Here is a 14,723-nt window from a genome sequence, read left to right on the forward strand (position 1 = left end):
TTTGGGGTTTCTGGCACATTTCTTCTTTCAATTTCTGCTTTGCTCTGTGGTTCTAAGATATCTGGGCAGTTTTCCTTTGTAATTGCTTGAAATATAATATTGAGGCTCTTTTTTTGTTCATGGCTTTCAAATCAACTTATTTAATAGTTATTTAATAATATTAAATAGTTTAATTTATTTCTATTAATTTTATTATTTTTAATTTAAATAATGTTATTAATTTTAATTAATTCAATCAATTTATTTTAATTATTTAAAGTAATATTAATTTAGTAATATTAAATAGTTATTTAATATTTAAGAATATTTAATATTCTTAAATTATCTCTCCTTGATCTATTTTCCAGGTCATTTGTTTTTTCTGTCAGATATTTCATGTTTTCTTCTATTTTTTCGATCTTTTGACTTTGTTTTATTACTTCTTGATGTCTTGTGGAGTCAATAGCTTTCATCAGATCATTTCTTATTTTTAGCAGTTACTTTCTTCAGTGTGGTTTTGTAACTCTTTCCAAGCTGTTAATTCTCTTTTCATAACTTCCTTGAATAACTCTCATTTTTTTCCCATTTTTTTTCCTCTGCTGATTTTATTTGGACTTAAAATATTTTTTTCTCTTTTTTAATTTCATTATCTCTTCAAGAAATTCTTAATGGCTTGTGTCCAATCTGGTTTTGTTGTTGGGTTTGGGTTTTTTTTGGAGGTTTTTATTTCAAGTTTTCAAGTTATTATCTTCTGTCTGTGTGTATCTGTGCATGTATGTGTCTTGAGTTTCTCTGTCACTATAGTAGTTCTTTATAATCAGGTTCTTTTTTTTTGCTCATTCTTCCAGTCTACTTTTTGACTTTGGATGTTATATTAGTGTCAGCTCACTTTGCAATAGGGTCACTTGGCCTGAGTTTCTGCTGCTTCTAGAACTCCATTTGGGGACTCCCAAGTTTTTAATGCTTCCAAAATGGTTTGATCCAGGGAGAGATCTGTTCACAGCCTTCCTGGTCCAAGTTCTGCAAGTTCCTGATGTGGATTTGGATCTATTGGCTTGTCTCTGGTTGAGTTTCAGTAGACTGTTGATAGACTTAGTCATAGTCACCACTGGGAGGTTCTGCAGGTTCAGAGTGACTGTACTGCTGGCTCCCTTTTGGTCTTGGTCTTCTGCCCTTGTTTTTCCACTGTAAGCTTATGTGAGGGGCTGAGAACAGAGTCACTACTCTGTAACTGGGCTTAGAGCTACACAGCTAAGTTTCTGGAATTTGTTTTGTGCTAGGTCACAGCCATTTCTTTCCGCCTGGATCTCTCACCTAGAACTGGGTAATGGGTCACAGAACTGCCAGATGACACCCATTCCTGCTCCCAGCACTAGTTCAGAGGTCCCCTGGGATCTCTTTTTGTCCTGGTGCTCTGTCCTGGTTTCCTTTCCATCCCTGGCTGCTCTTAGTCCTACTGCTGCTTCTGCCACCTCATTGTTCTCCTGGCCAGCCCCAATCACAGTGTCTATAGACTTCTCTTTCTGTCTTCCTAAGCTCCCCTGGGCTGGAAAATTGACTCACAGTAACTTTCTTGGCTTTCCTGATCAGAATTTGGTTTGGTGTATTTTGTAGGTTGTTATAGAAGGAGGTGTGTTGTTCTAGTTCTCATTCTGTCATCTTGGCTCCCTCCTCATTCAACCTACTTATGTACTAGGCTTGTGAGTAAATAACTTTGGGTCACTTCCATAAATCCTATCTTGCTTCAGGGTACGAAAAATTGCCACCATTGAGTATATTCAAAATAATGCTATTCAACAGATATTTATTTAGACCTTATGATGAGCAAGGCATTATGCCAGGGTCCAAGGGATACAAAGATAAAACTACTAAGAGAGAGCTTACATTCTATTTGCTGGGGCCTGAGAGAGGGTGTACCATGTACCCTGGAAAGTGTAATATAAGGGTAAAGTATGACAGGGACAAAGCAAAGATTCTGGCTAGAAAAGAGAAAATTTTAGGAGAGAGTGAATGAACATTTTTCAGCTGGAAGAATCAGAGAATCTCAAATGGAAAGAAGTAAAAATTTTGAAAGAGGAAGATGAGGGAAGTGTACTTTAGTGTGAGGGTAGTGACGTATGCATAAAACTGTGATTGTATTATAGATTTTGAAGGCTCACAATACAGGCAGCACCAAGAATTACATACACATGAAATCATAGGGTCCTAGTTTTGGACTTGAGTGGAACCTCAGAGATCACTAGTCCACCGGTGTCAAACTTAAATGGAAATGTATCCTTGCAGCCACATATTGACTTATAACACCACAAATTAACAATATATTTTTGTGTCATATTATATTTTTATTTATCTTGTTAAACATTTTCCAGTTATGTTTTAATCTGGTTCTGGGTGGCAGCTTGCTGCTGGTGAATTTGACACCTTGATCTTATCCAATCCCCTTACTTTACAGATGGAGAAATTGAGACTCTGAGAGGTTAGTTGACTTGCCAAAGGTTACGTAGAAGAACTGGAATTTGAACCTCTGACTCCAAATCCAGCATGCTTTCCACTTTACCATGCTATCTGAATAAATAATAATGCCAGAGAATGTATAATCAAGGGACAGAATATGTGGTTCAGTCAGAGGAAAGAGAGATCACAGTGGGCTGGAGAAGTTAAGGAAAGCTTCATGGAGAAAGTGGAAATTGAATTGAACCCAGAAAAATAAGGATCAGGTAGAGAGGAATGGGTATAGGAAGAAAGGAATGACACAAGTATTTATTAAGCACAAGTATTTATTAAGCACTTGCTATATGTCAGGCCCTGTGCTAAGTGCTTTACAAATACTATCTCATTTGATGGTTCCAACAACCTTGTGAGGTAGGTGCTAATTATTATTCTCATTTTACAGTTGAAGAGATTGAGGCAGACAGAGGTCAAGTGACTTACCCAGGGTCCCACAGATAGTAAGTATCTGAGGCAAGATTCAAACTCAAGTCTCTCTGAGCTAGCTGCCTAGAGTGCTCTAGTGGATGGAGTAAAGTATTCAGGGAAGTAGGATCAATATGAACAAAGACAGCAGCAATGAGCCTACTTATCACAGAACCTGACTAGATCAGCAAAATAATTTGTTTGGAGTTAGATACGTAGGGTAGGTTCAGATTATGAAGACCCTGAAGATCAGGAAGAAGAATCTGAACCACATGTGGCAGGCAGTGGAGAGCTTGCATACATTTTTGAGCAAAGGAATAACAGTATTTAGGAAGATTAATCTAATGGTAGTATTTAGAGTAGTTTGGGGAAACTAGAAAGGAGACCAGCAAGGAATTTGTGGGTAGAGGAGAGAGGTAGTTATGAAAAACAAGAGAGATTGGCTACAGGAGTTACAGGGAGAGTCAGAGGTCAGAGTCTTGACCTGGAAAACAGATAATAATAGCCAAAGGAAATCAGTCTATTTTGGGCTTAGGTTCACAATACTCACCTCCCCCTTTGGTGATAGACCTAGAACAAAAGCAGTTTCCTTGAGATTGGACCATTTTTATATTCCCAATGAGTCTTCTTTGCTAGATCAACTTGTTAATCATTGTTTTATTAGATTTGTAGTGTTTTGTAGACATGGACAGCCGGAAGAGGAAGAGGTAACAGTGGTCTCAGTTTCATCTTCCTTTTTTTTGCAGCCTGGTTCAGTCACTAGCAGAGAAGGAACAAAAACTCTTCATCTTACAAGAAGCTGATTCAGCTGAACAGCAAGAGTTGAATTCCCTGCGCCAGTCTGTGAAAGAGGCCCAGGGAGAACAGGAGCAGCTGAGTGCCCAGGTACTTTAGTGGCTCCTGTGCCCTTCTCCTTACTCTCGTAATGGAGGCCTTCTTAGCTTTTACCCCCTAGATTTGTAGGACCAGTCCCTCTCCATGAGTGCAATAGCCTACTTTGTACTTTTTAAAGTTGTCTTTCATAAATCTTTATTGATGTCTTTTATTTTTATATTATAGTTCTTTCTGAATATGCCTGCCCCTAACACACACGCAACCAAGTAAGCTTTCCCTTACAACAGTAAAAAGCTCTTAAACAAAACTAAATGACACAGTAACCACATATAACATGCAGCATTAGCACTGCCCCATCTTTACAGTGAAAAGAGGGAGCTTCATTTTCTTCTTTCATCTCAGAGAACAAAATTGGCCATTATCAAGACACCACTTTCAACCACGTTTTAGTATTCTTTTCTTTTACAGTGTTGTAATTATATGTATTATTTTCCTGATTCAGCTTATCTCACTCTGTAATAATGTATATAATGCTTTAAGGTTTGTTCCTCACAATGACCCTGGGAGGTAGTAAGTGCTATTATTTTTCCCATCTTTACAAATGAGCAAATGAGCCTAAAGAGATGAAATGAAGCAGGATTCAAACTGAGGGCTTCTTGACACTAGCCATTGCACCACTACCTAGCTGCTTTCATTATCAGTTTGTTCAAATCTTAACTTATTTCTCTTAATTCTTCATATTTATTATTTCTTATGGCACAATAATATTCCATTGAATTTGTATGCCACAGTTTGTTCAGGCAGTTCTCAATCACTGGGTACCCATTTTGTTTCTAGTTTTTTGCTACTAGAGAAATGGTTGCTATGAATATTTTGGTATATATGGAACCTTTTTTTCTATCCTTGACTTCCTTGGGATTTATATATGCCCAGGGTCTCTGGGTCAGTGAATTGGGGCAGTTTCTTACATGATTTCAAATTGCTTCCCAGAATGGTTGGACTAGTTCATGGCTCCAGTAGTGTATTAGTATGCCTGTCTTTCCCCAACTTCAAATAATTTCACAGCATTGTTGCATTGGTTCATGGCTCCAACAGCGTATTAGTATGCTTGTCTTCTCTCAGCCTATCCAACATGGACTACTTCTCTCTTTTATCAGCTTTGCCAAATTTGCTTCTCCTTGTATTTCTTGAATTTTAGAGTCATGAACTCATTCGAGGTGAAAGAGACCTTACAGATCATCTAGTGAGTCCTTCATTTCACAGATAAGAAAACTGAGGCTAAGAAAGGGAAAGTAACATCTGTGGTTATAGTTTATGGCAGAGTCAGGGGTAGGACCAAGTCTCCTGTTTCTAAGTCCAGTGTGCCTCTCTTTTGTGGACAATGTAGCTGAGATTTTTTTGTCTTGAACATCTAGAAGCATGTAGAAGCCTGGTCCCAGGCCATCACAAAATCTCAGAGTTGGAAGAGCCCACAGAGGCCATCCAGTCCAATCTGCCCCTGAGTATGAATGCCTCTGTAGCAGAGAACGTGTAGGTTTGGTTGTCTTCCTCAGCCTCTATACTTGGGTTTCTTTAGAAGTTTCTATCTCTGCCTCTAATGGTGTAGAATCCCAAATCTCAGAGAAGTGAACTTAGAGGTCACCTAGTCCTACCTGTAGTTCCTATCTTCCTTTTTCTAGATTTCCCTTTTTTCTGCTTCTTCATTTCTGTCTCTGCCTTTCTCTTACTGTCTTGGTCTTTCAGCTCTCCATATGTGTGCCTCTGTCTGTGTCTGTTTCTTCACTCCTCCAACGTACTTTACAAGGGGTCATTTAGTCTTTACTTGAAAACTTTTAGTGAATAGGACCCTACTGCCTGCTGAAGCAGCCCATTGAATTTTTGAGTGGCTCTAATTCATGTAAAGAAATTCTCCCTTGACCCTTGGCTCTGCCTCCCTGCAACTTCCACTCGTTGTTGCTTATTCTTTTTCTTTGGGATCAAGCATACCAAGTCAAATCCCAGTGCTGCCTGGTGTCCCTTCCAATGAAAATAGCTATCAGGTCTCCTTCACATCTTCTCTTCTCTAGGTAAAACATTCCTACTTCATTCAGCCAGGCTCTTTATGGAATGATCTTTCACAATCCTAGTTACCTTCTTAAGGATACTGTCCTGTTTAGAAAGACTCTTCCTGAAATGTGGCATACACAAATTAACATAATACCACAGAAGTAGTTTGACTAGGGCACAATGTACATTTTCTCACCTCTAGACTAGCAACTTCGAGTCTCTTAATAAAACTTAATATCACATTAGCATTTTTTGCCCACCATGTTGAGTTTGTAATCCATGAAGACTTTCACATATTTTTCAGATAAACTGTTTTGTACCTGTGCTTTTCATGTCATGCATTTGTGAAACTGATTGTTTAAAGTAAAATATAAGCCTACTGTTATCTTTATTAAAGGTCATTTTAATTGGCCCATTGTGTCAGCCTGTTAGGATCTTTTTGGATCCTTATTCTGTCATCAGTGTATTTTCTGTTTTTTTCTATCATTGTATAGCTCTTTTCTCCAAGATGGGGGAAGGAAATAAGTGTTCATATAGTGCCTTCTATGTGCCAGACACTGTGCTAAGCACTTAATTAATTTTAATTATGAATAAATATTAATTAATATTAATTATTAATATTATCTCATTTGATCCTCACAACAACCCTGGGAGATAGGTGCTATTATTATCCCCATTTCATAATTGAGGAAACTGAGGCAAATATTAAGTAACTTGCCTGGGGTGTTTGTGGTTGTATTTGAACTCAGGCCTTACATACTCCAGACCCAGTGCTCTGCCTTCTGCACAGTCTAGCTGCCTCTAGAGATGGTCTCCTCTCTCCTCTTTTCTTACTCCCTTGTGCGTATTCCTTCCCCATCAGGTACAGTTTCTGAAAGAAGAGGTACAGAAAAAGGAAGCTTTGCTTCTGGATCAAGAAACACTTTTAGAGAAGTTGGAAGCATCAAAGAAGACCGAGCAGCACTTGAGGGCCTCGCTGTGGACACAAGAGGCCAAGGCAGCCCAGCTGCAGCTACAGCTGTGCAGTATGGAAAGCCAAGTAGGGGCTCTGGTTTTGGAGCAGCAACATGGACGTCAGGCACAGGCACAGCTAGGCAGTCTCTATTCCATCCTACAGCAAACCTTTGGAACTGCTCTTGAGAGCAAGCCAGAGCTGAGTGGTGCTGGAGACGCTTCTCCCCTTCCCTGGAGCCCCAAAGAGTTGGAGCCAGGTGAGTCAGTTGCTGGAAAACTGATCATTTTGTCCTAGGAGCAGCATGGGGCCCAGTGCAGAGACAAGAGTGGGACCCTGAGAAAGAAAGGGAATTAAATTTCTGTGATGGAGAATGGACTGCTGGAGGAGGGGGAAGCCTTTAAGTCTAGGCCAAAGGGAGAGCAGGTAGATATAGCAGGAGGGGTCTCTGACTGAACTTTAACTTCTTCCCTTTATCTGAGATTTCCATTTCTGAAGGTAATACACCTCTTTTCTCATTTTTTCAGAACAAGAGAATGCAGAGAATTTCCTTAAAAGCCAGATTGCCCTAACTAACTTCACTACTGAGGGTGTGGCATCTGCCCTTCATAAGCTCCAACGAGATCTCTGGAGGGCTCGTCATGCTCGGGTGTGTAGCCTTATTTCTTGTTTTGGAGTCTCTAATGCCTTACTTTCTTTCTTCTAGTTCTCCTGTCTTATCTGAAGCAGGAGAAGGAGGCAGATATAAGTCTAATATCACATTCTTGAGATCATTTCAGGAATTCATGGAGATTCAATCCCTTTCATGGTAGCCAAGACTGGATCAGTTTTGGTTTCAAGATCCCAGAGAGACCAGACCGATTCCAGAGCTTCCTAGAAGTTGAGAATGTCATCTTTTAAGCCCATGTTGTTCCCAGCACTTCAGACTAAGCTATATCCCTAGGTCCCTCCAATTAGTTTTCCAGCCAATCAGAAATACTTATTGAACATCTACTGTTTCTACATCCATAAAACAAGGAAATGAGATTTGTTATTTCCTTCCAGCCTTAACATTCTACAGTGCTGTGATTCTGTATTTGACCTCTCCATGTTAGGCACTATGGGAGATACTAAGAAGGATAAAGCATGGTCCCACTTTCCAGAGCCTTGACTTTGATTAAGGAAACAAGATACATATGACTAAAAAGTAAAATAACTTTATAAGTATTTAACAGTAATAGGCAATAGTATAGGTACTATCACAGGGCAGTACATGATACCCAGTATATGACACAGATAAAGAATACTAAAATACTCTCTGTAAGTTGAAGTGATTAGTAAAGGCTTCTTGGAGGAAAAGAGACTTGAGTTGGACCTTGAAAGACAGATAGGAAAAAATCTCAAAGGTGAGGAGGACAGAAACAATCTCAGGGTTGGACCAGAACTCTTGAATGACTTAGTCTCAGCCTGAACCTCTGGGCTTTGAAAAGAACCAGGCTGACCTCAGAAATGTAGCACACTGAACAATTCCAGCCAGTTTATTCTGTTCTTTTCCTAGTTGTTATTTGACGTTGATGACTCCGTCTATAACTCCCCAGGGTACTGCTGGTGGGAACTGACTTGTAGAAAGCTCTATGATGGGCTTTGTGGGCCTAATAAGAAGTAAAAGACATAGTCTCTGGCTTTTCTCAAGGAAATTGGATCTAATTGAAGAGATGAAACATACACAACTGGTCCTAGCCTCATATGGAGGTTGCCATTTTTTCAAACTTGAATTTCCCTTCCCCCTATCTTCATCCCAGTCAGAATACTTGGTGTGTTCTCCAATTGATAAATGCTCAAAGGATATGAACAGGCAGTTTTCAAAGGAAGAAATTAAAGATATCTATAATCATATGAAAAAATGCTCTAAATCACTATTGATTAGAGAGATGCAAATCAAAACAATTCTGAGACACCGCATCATACCTATTACATTGGCTAACATGACAGAACAGTTAAATGGTAAATGTTGGAGAGGATATGGGAGAGTGGGAACACTAGTTCATTGTTGGTGGAGCTGTGGGCTGAGAGCAGTTTGGAACTACGCCCAGGGGGCTGCAGAAATGTGCATACCCTTTGACCCAGCAACACTGCTTCTAGGACTGTATCCCCAAGAGATCATAAAAATGGGAAAGGATCCCACATGTACAAAAAATATTTATAGCAGCTCTCTTTGTGGTGGCCAAGAACTGGAAATCAAGGGGATACCCATCAATTGGGGAATGGCTGAATAAATTGTGGTATATGAATATAATGGAATACTATTGTGCTATAAGAAATGATGAATAGGAAGACTGCAGAGAAGCCTGGAAAGACTTATATGATCTGATGCTGAGTGAAAGGAGGAGAACTTTGTTCACAGCAACGACCACAATGTGTGAGAGTTTTTTCTGGTAGACTTGGAACTTCACTAAAATGCAAGGACTTAAAAAAATTCCCAATGGTCTTTTAAGGCAAAGCGTTTTCCATACCCACAGAAAGAACTTCGGAATTCAGTCATAGAATGTAGCAGATCATTTTCTTTTGTTTAAGTTTTGGTTTGTTATATGATTTCTCCCATTCATTTCAATTCTTCTACACACCATGACTATAGTGAAAATGTATTTAATAAGAACGTACATAGAGAACCCATATAGAATTGTATGCCATCTCAGGGAAGGAGGGGAAAGGGAGCGGGGAGGGAGGGGAAAAAATAATCTAAGTTATATGGTAGTGATTGTAGAACATTGAAAAAAAATTAAAATTAATAGAAAAAAAATAAACTGACCAGATATGTGAGGGTTTTGTCCCTCACTTGTGAACCTAAAAAAAAAAAATACTTGGTGTGAACCAAGACTACTTTTCCTGTTTCCTCCCATAGGATGATATGAAGTATCAGGTTGAAAAGCTGGAACAGCGTCTGTCCCAAGCTGAGGCTGAACGGAATGAGTTTTCTACCAAAGTTCAAGAGCTTCAGAGGTTGCTCTCCGAGAATCAGAAAGGTAAGGTGCGAGACCTGGTACACCCTGGAATGAATAAGGCCAGGGGAGGGATGATAGCTAGCAGAAAGAAAGGTAAGGCTATATGCCCCAGGAGGATGAACTGTAGGCCAAGGAGGCTTCTTATCTGCCACCTTTAAAAACACTACATCCATGCATCAGGGACATTGATACTCTGGGCAGCATGTTTGAAACTTCAGCACACCAGATCCAATAGTTCCCTATTGCACAGGTTGACTATGTTGGAGCCCCAACCAAGTTGAGAACAGTGTTGAAATGGTAGCTAGAGGCAGTGCTGGGGTGTGGTAATGAGAACAGATGGGAGAATGGAGATATACCAAGAACTCAAGGAGTTGCCAAATTTTTACATTTGTAAAAATCACATAACCTTCCTTTTTTCTTTTTTCCCATCTAACTCCCCTTCTCATCCTCTTTTCCATGCTTCCCCTTACTGTTTTGTTCTCTCTACATCCCCTTCCTGTCCTCCCACAGAGAAAGTGAAATGGGAAGGGGAGCAGAGCTCCTTGGAGACAGAGTTGGCTGCCCTTCAGGACAGAGTAGCCTCCCTACAAAGCAGTTTGAAGAGTGCTGAGCAGCAAAGGGCAGAAGCCCAGGTGAGATGGTTCTTGCCCCAGAGCCAAGGTTGCTCTAGAAGTTCCCTTCTAAGCTGGGACAATGGTCTCCAGGGAGCCAAGGGCCCTGGTTCCCCAGCAGTCCAGATCCCAAACCATAACCTGCCCCAAATTTAATTCTGACCTCTCACTGCCCACTGTCTCCTTACCTGTATTTTGTTCTAAGAATTACTAGCAAGGCCTTGAAGAATCCTCATTCAGTTGTTTTCTCTGAATTAAGGATTTTATGTCTCTTCAATTCTTTCCCTAACTTCTCTGAGCAAGAATTTTGTTTGAGCATTGTGCAATATAAAGTATGGTACAAGAGCTGCTCTTAACGCCAGCCATAGCTCAAACTTTAACTTCTATTCCCCATCCCTTTTTTGAGTTGGTCTCTCTCAGTTTCTTCTTCCGTACTGCTGACCTCTTCAGGTACTACCCCAACATAGACTATTCTTTCAAACACTTCCATCTGTGGCAAGCATATGGCAAACGCTGTTTTCTTTTTTGTGCAGTTGATTTTAATGTATGTTTGCTCTTTAATTTAGAAAGATACTGATTTAATATTGTGACTTCCTAGGAAACGGGAATTGGGGTGAGATAGAGACAGAAGAATCTTGATCAACTAAGATGTCTGTTACATAGGAGAATTTGGGGCCCTGTCTCTTATAGTTTTCATTGTTCAGCTAAAATACAAGAATCATCTTCCAGTTTTACATAAATAATTTTAGAGGATGAAAAATTTGGCCCTAATTTCCCAGTTGTTCCCCTAAGACTCTGTGCTGCCTTATTCTAACCTAATAAGAATTACAATGATGAAATTCCAGAGGTGATGCTTCAAGCAGTAGTGAGTGTTAATTGGCAAAGGATAGAATGGCCTACAATTGGCCATTCTCTAAGGGCCCTTGGGATGGGAGCAGCATTATTTTCAAAATACTAATGTCCCAGAATTCCAAGATGGCAGAATTAGGTGAAAAGAGCACTAAGTTAGGAATCTGGAAAGCTGACATGCCCAAAGACAGAATGCTTTTCTTCTTGACGTTCCTTTGAGTCCAAGGATTCTGCAGCGGGATTCTAGTCCAGACTTCACCTATAAAGCAGTAAGGCTTCAGACCTAAGTCTCTCTATGTCAGTGACCTTCTTTGTAAACTGGAAATGATTTGTTCCAGTCTTGCCCTCCAGGGTGGATAGTAGCAGTGAGCAGTCCAGTTTTTAAGATAGTTCTGTTTCTGTTTTCAGAATGAAAGGGAAACGTTGTGGGCAGCCAAGGAAAATTTAGAATCGGAGGTGGAACACCTTCAGACATCAATTGCAGCCACTAAGGCACAAGCTAGTGCCATAGAAGCCCTGGAAGAAGAACTGAGAGCAGCGCACTCAGCCCTGAGACAGAAGATTGAGGAAGCAGAGAGTGAGTGGGAGAGAGCAGAGGCTCTGAAGAGGAGGAATGAACAGCAGGTGGCCCAAGAGAAGGCCTTGCAGGAAAATCTTGATCTTCTGACTAGATCCCTTTCTAAGAGAGAGAAGGAGCTGGAAGCCCTGCAGGGAACAATTCAAGAATTGGAAGAGCAGAGGGAAGCACAAAAAGTGATGCAAGAACATCTGTCTCTGAACCTAGAGAAGAGAAGTCAGGTGGTAGAATCTCAGCGAGAGCAGATCCAGGAGCTGGAGAAACAGAAAGCTGAGCTAGAACATCTGCCCATGGTCATGGAGGAGAAAGAGGGCCAAATAAGATCACTAAGAGAACAGATTGAAGAGTTTGAGAAGAAGCAAGAAACTCAGGGAAACATCCTGGAACATCAGACTCTGGATTTACAGAAGAAAACACTAGTGATAGAGTTCCAGAAAGGACAGATTCAAGATCTAGAAAACCAAATGGTCACTCTTGAACATCTGGGTTTAGAAGTAAAAGAGAATCATCAAGAAATAGAATACCAGAAAAAAAAGATTGAGGACCTAGAGAATCAAAGAGAAATGCAGAGGAGTACTCTGACCCATCTAACTTTGGACTTGGAGGAGAGGAATCAGGAAATACAGTCACAGAACAAACGGATTAAAGAGTTAGAAAACCACAGTGCTCTCCTGACAGCAGATCTTGAGGAGAGAAGCCAAGAAATGAAATCTCACAGAAACCAAATGGAGGAGCTCAAGAAACAAAAGGATCAACTTACTTGGGAACTAGAGAGGAGAGGCCAGGAGTTGGTACTACAAGAAGAGAAAATTCTGGCCCTGGAAGATCAAAGAATGTTGCAGAACAAATTATTAAAGGAAGACCTTGAACAAATGAAATTGGCCTTGAGGGAAAAAGACAGAGAAATTGAGTCTCAGAGACAACTCATGATAGAGCGGGAAGAAGAGGAAAAGGGGCAAGCCAAGGCTCAGCGAAGCAGCCTGGAGCACATGAAGCTGATCCTGAGGGACAAGGAGAAGGAGGTTGAGTACCAGCGGGAGAGGATCCAGGTGTTCCAACAGTATGGAGAACAGAGGGAAGAGCAGCTGCAAGGCCTCAGGAGAAAGATTGGGGAAATGACACTGCTCTTAACCCAGAAAGATCAAGAGTTGGAGACCCAGCAACAGCATATTGAGAAAGCCCGTGAAAGAGGGGAATCCAGAGAAAGGGCTCTGCAGGACCAGCTGGAGAGCATGCAGGAGGTCCTGCGGGCCAGAGAGGGAGACCTGGAATCCCTCCGGCAGAAGGTGAAGGAGCAGCAGGAGAACCAGGAACAGCAGGTGAGCACTCTGCAGGCATCCCTGGAGCAGGCCAGGGCAGCCCTGGAGGAGCGTGAGCAGGCAATTGAGACCCACAAGGAACAAAATTGGAAGGTGCAGCAACAGCAGACAGCTGCAGAGCTGCAGGTCCGAGCTTTGGAAGAGCTGCTGGGAGATCTCAGGGCTGAGTTTCAGGAACAAGAGAAGGTTCTGGAGGTCCTGCGACAGCAGTGTACAGAGCAGGGACATGAGCAGGAGGCAGAGGCCAGGCAGTGGGAAGAGGCCACAGCAGGCCAGGTCCAGGCCCTCCAGGAGGCCCTCAGAGTGGTGCAGGCTTCCCTTCAGAAGAAAGACCAGGAGCTCCTCCAGCAGGCAGAACTAAGCCAGCGCTTGGAAGTCAGCGTAGCTGCTCTGCAGGCAGCCCTGGACGCTTGTCAGATACAGGCCCGGCACCTGGAGGAGGCCCTGAGGGAGCGAGAGAATGAGATCCGAGAGCAGCAGTTGCAGCACCAGGAGATGGTCCAGCAGCTGCAGCTGGCCCTGGCACAGAGGGACTGGGAGCTGAGGCACTTCAAGGAAAAGGGGCAGCAGCAAGAGGCAGCCCTGAGCCAGCGAGGTACAGGGGAGGAAGAAAAAGAAAACAAGGGCCTGAGAGAGAATCTCAGGCATCTCCGGCTGTCCCTGTCTAGGAAGGACAGAGAAGTCATCCAGCTGCAGAAGGTCTACCAGAGACAGGGGCAGGAGTGTCACAATGAAAGCCACAGCCCAGAGAAAAAGGAGGAGGAAGCCTGTGGGATGGGGATGATGAAGATGTCATTGCGTGAGATATCACCTTTGTCCATGGAAGAGACCAAGCTTCAGGAGGAGCTTGAGCGAGTGAAGAATGCCCTGAGGCAAACAGAGGCCCGGGAAATTGAGTGGCGAGAGAAAGCCCAAGCCTTGGCACGCTCTTTGGCTGAGAGTGAGGCCAGCATCTGTAACCTTCATGAGGCAGCCCTGTTTTTACAGGCCAAGGGAATGGAGCAAAACACAGAACACCTGCAGCTTCAGGTCAGTTACTGGGTGGGGAAGGGTGGCCAAAAAGGGTCCCACAAAACTTGCTCAGGAATCATTTGCTTCCCAGAGTCACATGGCATTCTGGGGCTAGTGCGGTCTGGGATCAGGAGCTCAGGAAAGCATTGGCATTTCAACATGCCTAGCCAAGAGAAGCTAGCCTCCTCCTGGAGAGCTAGCTCACTCCATGCCAGGTATTTAGTGTGCCTCAGAGAAAAGCCAGATTCCTATCAGAAGTTTAAAAAAAAAAAATCCTAAGCTGGGCAAGAAGACCAAATCCCTAAGACCATGCTTTCTTCTAAGGTACTGCCTGAGTCTCTGGGCCAACCCATCAATCACTTTTGTCCCTTCTGACTTCACATAACGTTTTGTTTGTCCCACCTTTATGCAGCTTACTTCATTCTCTTTTCTAATAAAGTTATGTAAGTGTTGTATTCCCCCTACTGGATCCTGGAAGGCAGACCCTTGATTTTAGGTAGTATAGCTTTGTATTTCTTCATCCCCACTTACCTACCTCCACACACCTACCACAGTGTTCTTTGTACATAATAAGTATTTCACATATGTTTGTTAAATTGAACTTGGGAATGCCTTTCCTGACCTCTGTTCCTACCTTCCCTTATCTATATC

The 14,723-nt window shown here is 42.0% G+C and overlaps 1 protein-coding gene across 6 annotated transcripts in view; it reads left to right on the forward strand.

Moving 5' to 3' along the window:
- Nucleotides 1–14,723, forward strand: part of CEP250 (centrosomal protein 250) — a 53,191-nt gene that overhangs the window by 26,456 nt on the left and 12,012 nt on the right. For all 6 annotated transcript variants that reach the window (XM_072631358.1, XM_072631361.1, XM_072631360.1 and 3 more), the window contains 6 exons: nucleotides 3,639–3,777; nucleotides 6,635–6,983; nucleotides 7,252–7,373; nucleotides 9,606–9,726; nucleotides 10,216–10,337; nucleotides 11,574–14,090. In XM_072631358.1, coding sequence (XP_072487459.1) covers nucleotides 3,639–3,777; nucleotides 6,635–6,983; nucleotides 7,252–7,373; nucleotides 9,606–9,726; nucleotides 10,216–10,337; nucleotides 11,574–14,090 — 3,370 coding nt within the window. The remainder of the gene's footprint in view (nucleotides 1–3,638; nucleotides 3,778–6,634; nucleotides 6,984–7,251; nucleotides 7,374–9,605; nucleotides 9,727–10,215; nucleotides 10,338–11,573; nucleotides 14,091–14,723) is intronic.

Source organism: Notamacropus eugenii, chromosome 1 (assembly GCF_028372415.1).
Source record: "Notamacropus eugenii isolate mMacEug1 chromosome 1, mMacEug1.pri_v2, whole genome shotgun sequence".
Taxonomy (NCBI): Eukaryota; Metazoa; Chordata; class Mammalia; order Diprotodontia; family Macropodidae; genus Notamacropus; species Notamacropus eugenii.